General features: G+C 44.5%; 1 protein-coding gene across 1 annotated transcript in view; it reads left to right on the top strand.

Moving 5' to 3' along the window:
• Positions 1-9,832, top strand: part of MCM10 (minichromosome maintenance 10 replication initiation factor) — a gene marked incomplete at both ends in the record, with an annotated part of 30,382 nt that overhangs the window by 14,544 nt on the left and 6,006 nt on the right. The window contains 7 exons of the mRNA XM_080717216.1: positions 755-888; positions 966-1,066; positions 2,110-2,224; positions 2,307-2,420; positions 4,803-5,031; positions 7,136-7,280; positions 9,021-9,139. Of these exons, the coding sequence (XP_080573342.1) occupies positions 755-888; positions 966-1,066; positions 2,110-2,224; positions 2,307-2,420; positions 4,803-5,031; positions 7,136-7,280; positions 9,021-9,139 (957 nt within the window). The remainder of the gene's footprint in view (positions 1-754; positions 889-965; positions 1,067-2,109; positions 2,225-2,306; positions 2,421-4,802; positions 5,032-7,135; positions 7,281-9,020; positions 9,140-9,832) is intronic.

Genomic DNA, 9,832 nt, shown 5'->3' with positions numbered 1-9,832 from the left:
CCACTTAAAAAACTGTCAGCTCCTTGGTGTGTATGCTTCTGGGCATTCAGGGATTTCTTCTCTATGTATAGATTCTTTAGTAATATAGAAGGGGTCATATTCTACCTGTACTTTGTAACTTTTTATACAAAAAAATGCTCTCCTTGTCGCATATTCCCTTATGTCATTCTTTTTGGTGGATGCATATTCTGGTACATGGCTCTTTTATTTTTTATAATACTAGGGATTGAACCCGGGCCTGCTCTAACTGAACCATATCCTTAGCCAAATTTATTTTTTTATTTTTGAAACTGCTCTAAGTTGCTGAGGCCTCCAACTTTCAATTCTTTTTTAAACAATTCTCCAGTGATTAATATTAATAGCTCTTCTAACTTATAACATCATAAACAAAGCTGTGGTTAATATCCTAAATTTTTACATAGTGTTTTGATTGTCTTAAGACAAATTCTGGTTTTTTTTTTTTTTTTTTTTTTAGGTTTGTTTATTTTATTTATTTTGTGGTACTGAGGGTGGGACCCAGGGGCTTTCTACCTCTGAGCTATACTCCCAGACCCTTTTTTTTTATATTTTAATTGGAAACAGGGTCTCACTAAATTGCTGAGAGCCTCACTAAGTAGCTGAGGCTGGCTTCCAACCTTGCAATCCTCCTGTCTCAGCTTCCCAAGCGCGGGGATTACAAGCGTGCACCACCACTCCCGGCTTAAGACAAATTCTGATCAAAGTGGTGGCTTTTTTGTACCCCCTCTCCCTCCAGAGTGGCCCCGAGCAAATTTGTGGGTTCCTCCTGTTCTTCGTTTGTGACACATGTTTAAACAAACTAGTTCTGCTGTCAGGCCAGGGCATTAGCAAAGCCTACTTAACGTGGTGTTTTGAGAAAGTTGACGGCTGGTAGTTGATGCGCTGCGTGTCCCCTGACTCACCGCAGTTTGGAGTGAGTGACTGTCCTTCCATGGTTGTCATTTCAGTGCTGCGACTGTCGCTCCCAAGAAAAAGATCCAAACCACGCTGGCCAACATGGTGGTGAAGGGCACGGACTTGATCATTCAGGAAACGAAACGGAAACTCGGTAACTTGGTTTCTCCCTCCCTACATTGTTTTCTCCAGCTTAAATATGTAGTATTTGGGGTTGGCAGTTGGAACAGTTAGAAATGAAGGTCCACTCGTCAGCTACACTTAGAGGATACTGTAGCAGAGGTCAAAGGCATCAGCTGGTAGCGTGACATTGAGGGGAAGCACTTATTGTTCTTGGCTGTCTTGGCTGTGTATACTTTAACTAAAATTTCCTAATGTATCTGAGTCAGACTCTGAATATCCAGCATTAGAATTAGTAGTACCACCAGATGTGGAGTACACCTGTAATCCCAATACTTGGGAGGCTGAGAGGGGGGGATTGCAGGTTCAAGGCCAGCCTCAGCAACATAGTGAGATTCTCAGCAACCTAGCAGGACCTTGTTTCAAAGAAAAAATAAAAAGGGTTGGGGTGAGCTCAGAGGTAGAATGTCCCAGGGTTCAATCCTCAGTACTATAATAAAAAATCAATAGTACTAAGTTCCTGGGTCAATCCTATCATTTACCTTTTGATAATAGTCTTAGATCAGAGAATGTCAGCCCATCCTGTACTTTGGACCTAACAGTGGCCAGGGCTTAGCCTGGACCCTTACTCATGCATATTTGAGAAGTAGTGTACAAAGCAACCCCATAGATATTGGATACTTAATAATCTAATCATTATTAGAAACAACATACACTTAAGATGTTAGGGGCTTGACATTTCTCTTGATATTCCATGTACTTCATTTACAAATGACTAAATTATGAATACAAAGTTTAAAATACAGTCCATGAGCCGGCTTAGTGGCACATGCCTATAATCTCAGTGTGTGGGAGACTGAGACAGGAGTGTCGCAGTTTCAAAGTAAGCCTCAGCAACTAGCAAGGCCCTGTCTCCAAATAAAAAATAAAATAGGGCTGGGATATAGCCCAGAAATAGAAAATCCCTGGGTTCCACCCTTAGTACCACAAAAAAGTAAAAATAAAATGTGATACATCATGTGATAATCAAACTATCCAAACTTTAAATCCTCTAAAGCTAGTGTTTCCGTGCCTCAGGAATACCCCAGGAGAGCGTGTCTTGTTCCGAGGAATTCAGGGAATTGATGGACCTGCCCACGTTTGGAGCCAGAAACTTAAAACAGCACTTGGCCAAAGCCGGGACTTCAGGTCAGTAGCTTACGCGCTGCAGCACATACGACCAGGTTCCCTCAGGCTCTCAGAGAGCCCTCATTCTGAGCTTGTGTTTTAGGGAGTATGAGGGCACCAAAACCTGCCATCCAGTCTATCTCGGCATCGGCCCTTCTGAAGCAGCAGAAACAGCAAATGTTGGAGATGAGGAAGAAGAGATCAGAAGAAATACAGGAACGGTAAGAGTAGTAGATTTAGCATTCCCTGCTTAGATAGCTCATCTCAGGAATCCTCTGAATGTCTTTATAGAGTTCAGAAACATAAGGTGGGCATAGTGGCATACACTTGTAATCCAGCAGCCGGAAGGATGAGAGGGGATGATCACAGATTCATGGCCAGCCTTAGCAATTTAGTGAGGCCCTCCTCAACTTAGAGCCTGTTTCCAAGTAAAGAATAAAATAGGGTTGGGTGTAGCCAGGCGTGGTGGTGCACGCTTGTAATCCCAGCTTTCAGGAGGCTCAGACTGAAGGATCTCAGTTCAAGGACAGCCTCAGCTAATTAGTGAGGCCCTTTGCAATACAGTGAGACCCTGTTTCAAAATAAAGAATAAAAAATAGGGCTGAGGCCGGGCATAGTGGCGCACGCTTGTAATCTCCGCGCTTGGGAGGCTGAGACAGGAGGAATGCACGGGTTTGAACCCAGCCTCAGCTACTTAGTAAGGCTTTTAGCAACTTAGTGAGACCCTGTTTCCAAATAAAATATTTCTTAAAAAAAAAAAAAAAGGTCTGGGGGTTTTGCCCGGCGGTAGAAAGCCTCTGGGTTCCACCCACAGTACCACCAAAAAAAAAAAAAAAAAAATAGGGCTGAGGGTGTAGCTGGGAGGTAGAATGCCCCTGGGTTTCATCCCCAGTACCACAGGAAAAAAAAATACAAGGTTGGGTATAGCTCATGGGTAGAATGCCCCTGGGTTTAATCCTCAGTACCACAAAAAAAATTTTTGTTTCAAAAATGTGACTTCAGCCAGGTGTGGTGGCACACTCCTGTAATCCCAGAATTTGAGAGGCTGAGACAGGAGGATCAGAGGTCCAAGGACAGCCTCATCAGGTAGGGAATCTCTTGTCGAGACCTTGTTTCAAAATAAAGCAAAATTGGTCTGAGGGTGTAGCTTGGAGGTAGAATGCCCCCTAGGTTCAATCCCCAGTAACACACACACACACATACACACACACACACACACACACACACACACACACACACACACGAACTTCAGATTGGCCGTGTGTGTGTGTGTGTGTGTGTGTGTGTGTGTGTGTGTGTGTGTGTGAGAGAGAGAGAGAGAGAGAGAGAGAGACAGACAGACAGGGAATTGAACCCTGGTGAGTTCTACCTCTGAGCCACACCCCAGCCCTGTTTTATTTTATTTATTTAGTTTGAAACAGGGTCTCACTAGATTGCTGAGTCTCACTACATTGTCCTTGAACCTGCCACCTGCCTGTCTCAGCCCTCCAAAGTACAGAGATTATAGGTGTGTGCCACCATGCCCTGGCACTGTTAGGTTCCATGAAAAGGAAAATCAATTAAACATCAAGAGGAAGTCCTTAAAAAGTAACACTAGGTTTGGTCTCAGGCAGGTTGCTTTGAGGTACTGATAGGATATCTATAGAGGTATATATCATGTGCCTCCAGGTGATATAAATATATATCTGAACATGAAAATATATAGGGGTATGGACCTTGTGGGAAATAGAGAACAGCAGTCAGAAAACATTACAGTTGAACATGTTTCAGAATATTGCTGGCCAAACAAAACCTATCTTTGGGCAGGCAGTGACAGGCAGTTTGCAAACTCAGCCTAGAGCTTGTAAGAGCAGGCATTGCGAGCCCGCGTGGTGACGCACGCTTGTAATACTGATATTTGGGAGGCCGAGACAGGAGGATGTTTGCGATCAGCCTCAGCAACAAAAAATAGGGCTGAGAGTGTAGCTCAGAGGTAGACCGCCCCAGGGCCCAATGTCCAGTAGTGAAAGGAATACTAGCCGGGATTACCTGGCACCGGGGGCGTCGATGCTTGAAAACAGTGTGATCTTGGGCCTCAGTTTTGGGGGGTTAGGGGACTAGAGATTGAACCTAGGAGCATTCTACCTCCAAGCTATACCCCTGGCCTTTAATTTTTTATTCTGAAACAGGATCTTGCTAAATTGCTGGCATTGGCCTTGAGCCTGTTACGTTCTTCCTGTCTCAGCCTCCCAAGTACTGGGATTACAGGCGTGTGCCACCAAACCCAGCTGGGACTCAGTGTCTTCATCTACAAATGAGGAGCTTGAATGAGATGATTTCTAAAGTTCGCTGCTTATAAATAGCTCTTAAAACCATGTGTAAAACAACCAAAATGTAAACTGGTCCTAAAGGTCTTAGAGTTAAACACAGGCTAGGGTACAGTCCACACCTCAACTTCAAGTCTGTGCTCCCTGGAGACATCCTCTGAAATGATCAGCTTTTGTGCGCTGATCTTACTAACAGTTGCCATCTGGTGGCCTGCCTATGGCCTCCCAGTCGTCTGGAGTTCTGGAGTCTCTGTCATGTAAAGCCCTATGTGTATTTCGTTTCTGCATATTCCTCAGATTCCTCCAAAGCTCCAGTGAAGCCCAGAGCCCGGCTGTGCCGCGCTCGCCGCAACAGCCCCCTGTCCAGTCTCCCCGCACGGGGGCCGAGTTCCCCAGGCTGGAAGGAGCCACAGCCACGCCGATGCCCAAGCTTGGCCGAGGCTTCTCAGAAGGGGACGATGTTCTCTTTTTTGATGAATCCCCACCACCAAGACCTAAACTGAGTGCCATAGCAGAGGCTAAAAAGGTAAGTGGCTTCTCTATCCCTTTAATACTTGACTTTGCATTCTGGAGAGACACTGCTGCGGTTTCAGACAATATACTTAATGGCCAGGACTTCTGACCAGCAAAGACCTTAAGTATGTAGTAGCCTAGGGGCTACTGACTCTTCAAGACGAGTAGAATCAAAAGTAATTTTTTTTTTTTTTCTGTGATAATGGGGATGGAATTCAGGGGCATTCTATCTCTGAGCTACAGCCCCAGCCTTATTATGTTTTATTTTGAAACGGTCTTGCTAGATTGATGAAAGTCTCATTATTTGCTAAGGCTGTCCTCAAACCTGTGATCCTCCTGTCTCAGCCTCCCAAAAACTGTGATTACAAGCCTGTGCCAGTGGGTGTGGTGGCACAGGATTGTAATCCCAGTACTTTGAAACCCTGAGACAAAAGGACTGCAGCCTCAGCAACTTAGTGAGGCCCTCTTTCTTTCTTCCTTTCTTTCTTCCTTTCTTCCCTTCTTTCGTGTGTGTGTGTGTGTGTGTGTGTGTGTGTGTGTGTGGTGTGGTGTGCCAGGGATTGAACTCCAGGGCATTCTACCTCCAAGCTACATCCCCAGCCCCATTTGTTTTTTATTCTTTATTTTGAAACAGGGTCTTACTACGTTGAGGAGAGCCTCACTAAGTAGGTGAGGCTGGCTGCCAGCCTGTGATCCTCCTGTCTCAGCCTCTTAAGTACTGGGATTACAAGCATGTCCCATCTCACCCAAGTAAGACCCTGTTTCCAAAATAAAGAATAAAATAAGGCTGTGGGTGTAGCTCAGAGGTAGGATGCCCCTGGGTTCAATCTCTAGTACCACACAAATATAAATAAATTAATGAATGATAATGGTGTCAACATAATATCATTAATTCTAACTCAGAGCCCTTATCTCTGTACTGTTTCTTATGAAGCTTAAGGAGATAGCTTCCAGGAAGATAAGAGTTTTGCAGCTAAACACATTGACAGTAGGGGGAAAAATTTCGGAATTGTTGAGACAAGACTAAAGTAGTGGTTTAAAGAGTCCTTCTTTAGCCGGGCATGGTGGTGCGCATTTGTAATCTCAACATTTGGGAGGCTGAGACAGAAGGATCGCAGTTCACAGACAGCCTCAGTTACTTAGGCCCTTTGCAACTCAATGAGACCCTGTTTCAAAATAAAGAAATATTGATGAGGGTGGCGCTCAGAGGTAGAATGCCCCTGGGTTCCATCCCCAGTACCGGGGGGTGGGGTTGGGGGTGGGGGTCCGTCTTTAGAACAAGAGCATAGCATAGCAGGCCCAAGGCCCTGAGTTCAATCCCAGCAATTTTTTTTTTCTTTGCGGTACTGGGAATAGAACCCAGGGGCATTCTACTTCCGAGCTACACCCCCACCCCTATTTTTTATTCTTAATTTTGAAATCAGCTCTCACTGAGTGGTACTAAGTAGCTGAGGCTGTCCGAGAACCCACATCCTCCTGTCTCAGCCTCCCAGGTACTGGGATTACAATCATGTACCACCGCACCCAGCCCAAGTCTTTGATTAAACCTTTCCATGCTTTTCTTTAGTTGCTAGAAATAACCAAATTAAGGGTGAAAACTCACCAGAAGCCAGAGCCTCACCTGTAATAACAGTAACAGTAAACTCACCGATAGTACCGGTTGCAGGTTGATGATTATCGCCCTTTACCTGCGGCGTCTGTGTGCCTCCCTATTTACATGTGCAGGGCCTGCTTTGCATACATTCTCATTTCATCCAGACAACTGGGACCTTACACGATAGGTTAACGCTATAATTTGCCTATGGTTGCATGCTACTTAGGGGCAGAACTGGAATTCTCACTGAATTCTGTCTGATTCTACGGCTTCCAAAATGGTTACCTGGTTCCCTTATATATCTGGAAGCCTACAGTCCAGCTGATGTTAAACTGTTACATTTAGTTTAAAAATTTTTTTTGCCAATTTGTGGGCCTGTTTCTGTGTTATTAAATCTTGATGTTTGTGTTACTGAGTCCGGGTAAAGTGAAGGCATATTCTGCCTGTTCCCATCAGAGAGCATGAGCCGTAGGCGCCTATTTCATCTCTTACGTCCTTACCTCCCTCCTCTCTTTTTTTCTAGCTATCGGCGATCACCAAATTAAGGGCAAAAGGCCAGATTCTTACTAAAACAGATCCGAACAACATTACAAGGAAGCCAAGGGGACCCCAGGACATCCTGGGAGTGAAGGAGCGTGTGGAAAAGAACAGCACATTTTCTCCTCAAGGTACCGCAGGTTTGAAGTCGGGGAGTGCTCCCTTGATGAGGGTTTGAAGTCAGGGAGTGCTCCTGTTGACGAGGGTTTGAAGTCCCGGAGTGCTCCCGTTGATGAAGGTTTGAAGTCGGGGAGTGCTCCCATTGATGAATGAGGGAAGTGCTTAAAACCTTAACTGTGCCCTGGTACTAGGTCATTTTCTCACCTGTTTTCCTTCACGGAATACCTAGACTTTGTGTAACTGAAACTGAATTTTTTTTATACAGTCAAATTAGATTGCACAATTTGAAAACTTGGGAAAAGGATCATTCATTGAATCTTTGCTTGAGTATATTAGAATGAAGATAACGTTGAAAGAAGTAAAATTTCTTTGTTTTAAGTTGCCAGGTTTTAGCTGGGTGTGGTGGTGCACGCTTGTAATCTCAGCATTTGGGAGGCTGAGACAATAGGATCCAGGTTCAGGGACAGCCTCAGCTACTTAGTGAGGCCCTCTGCAACTCAGTGAGACCCTGTTTCAAAATAAAGAATAAAAAGTAGGGCTGGGGGTGTCACTCAGAGGTCAGATGCCCCTGGGTTCCATCCCCAGTACCGCAAAAAAAAAAAAATTGCCAGGTTTTTTTAGGTGTAGTGGTGAACGCCTATAATCCTAGTGCTTGGCAAGCTGAACAGGAGGATAACAGGTTTCAGGCAGCTTCAACAATTTAACGAGACCCTGTTTTAACAAAAAATTTAAAAGGGTTTGGGGGTATTGTAGATGAGAGGTAGAATGCCCCTGGGTTCAATCCCCAGTATCAAAATAATAAATAAAGTCATTTTTATTTGTAAAAACTCTGATGGTTGTAATGTCATGTGTGTGTATTTTTTTACTGGGGATTGCATGAGAGGCATTCTGCCTTCGAGCTACACCTCCAGTCCTATTTCATATTTTATTTTGAAACAGGATCTCACTGTGTTGCTGAAAGTCTTCCTAAGTTGCTGAGGCTGGCCTTGAACTTGTGATTCTCCTCTCTCGGCCTCCTAAATACTGGGATTACAGGCAAATGCCACCACACCTGTATTGTAATGTCATTTTAAAATTAGTTTGTAAGTAGGGTTTTGGATGTTATCTGTTATCGTAATCAGATCCCTGAGCTGTGCCACAGCATATACCTATAATCCCAGTACTTAGTAGACTGAGGCAGGAGGATCATAAATTTAAGGCCAGCCTTCACAATTTAGTGAGACCCTCCCTCAAAATAAAAAAGAAAGTTGGGCGTGGTGGCGCATGCTTGTAATCCCCGCGCTTGGGAGGCGGAGACAGGAGGATCGCACAGGTTTAAATCCAGCCGCGCTGGCTTAAGAGACCCTGTTTCCAAATAAAAAATATATAAAAAATAGGTCTGGGAGTGTAGCCTGGAGGTAGAAGGGCTACCAGGAACCCCAGAGCCACCAAAAAAATAAATAAATAAAAATAAATAAATAAGAAAGAAAGAAAAAGAGGGCTAGAATATAACTCAGCGGTAAAGCACCCCTGCGTTGAATCCCTGGTACCATGAACCATCTCCTTCTGTGAAAGTGAAAAAGAGATTCTGATTTCGCGATCACGCGTGTCACCGCCCCATATTCTGGGCTCTGCCTCGGCTCCCCTCCATGCTTCCCCTGCTGGGTCTGCCGAGGCCGCGGGGCCTGGGAGACAGAGCCCCAGGAAGCCGAGCGGGCCAGGCACGCCACCCTGCTAAGTTTATAACAATGAACACTTTCTTTCTGCTCCAGCCGAGGAGGATTTGGAGCCTGCCAAGAAAAAAAGGAGAGAGCAGCTGGCCTACCTGGAATCTGAGGAATTTCAGAAAATTCTCAAAGCAAAATCAAAGCACACGAGCATCCTGAAAGAGGTAAGAGCCGGAGGACCGGGCGGCGATGCTGTGCTTCTAAGCAGCCGCCTTGTCAATGGGACCGAGGTCTGTCTGGACCTAAGCCAAGAACTCGCTGCCTGGCAGTGGAGGCTTCACCTTGAAGAGACTGTAGCTTTGCCCTGTCCTTGCACCAAGAACAGCAAACGGCTTCTTATTTAAATAGAGCTCAGTATTGTAAAATTGCTTGCGTTTAGTTGTAAGGTTACGTTTAAATGGCCCAATACCATTTGATATTTTGTAGGGATTTTTTTCATACACATTTTTTTATAATGGCTTTTTAAATATTCTCAATCAGTTAACCCCATCACTCCCAGTAACTATTTTGGTACTAGGGACTGAACCTAAGGGCATTCTACCTCTGAGCTATATCCCAACCCCTACTTTATTTTTTATTTTGAAACAGGATCTTGCTAAGTTTCTGAGGCTGGCCTGGAACTTGCAATCCTTCTGTTTCCGTTTTCAGGTACTGAGATTATAAGCATGGACCGCCACACTGGCTTTTTTTTTCTTTCTTCATATTTTAAGGGCTTTTTTCTAGTCATCATCTTTGATGCATTTTATTGAGGTACTATCTAGAATACTCAACATTTTTGCCTGTGCTTCAGTTTTATTTATTATTTATTTATTTGTTTGTTTTGGTGATACTGGAGGTAGAACTCAGGGGCCCCTACC

The sequence above is a fragment of the Muscardinus avellanarius genome (genome assembly GCF_963383645.1).
Source record: "Muscardinus avellanarius genome assembly, chromosome: 20".
Taxonomy (NCBI): domain Eukaryota; kingdom Metazoa; phylum Chordata; class Mammalia; order Rodentia; family Gliridae; genus Muscardinus; species Muscardinus avellanarius.
The sequence above is the reverse complement of the archived record's forward strand: the minus strand, read 5'-3'. Positions and strand labels throughout refer to the sequence as shown.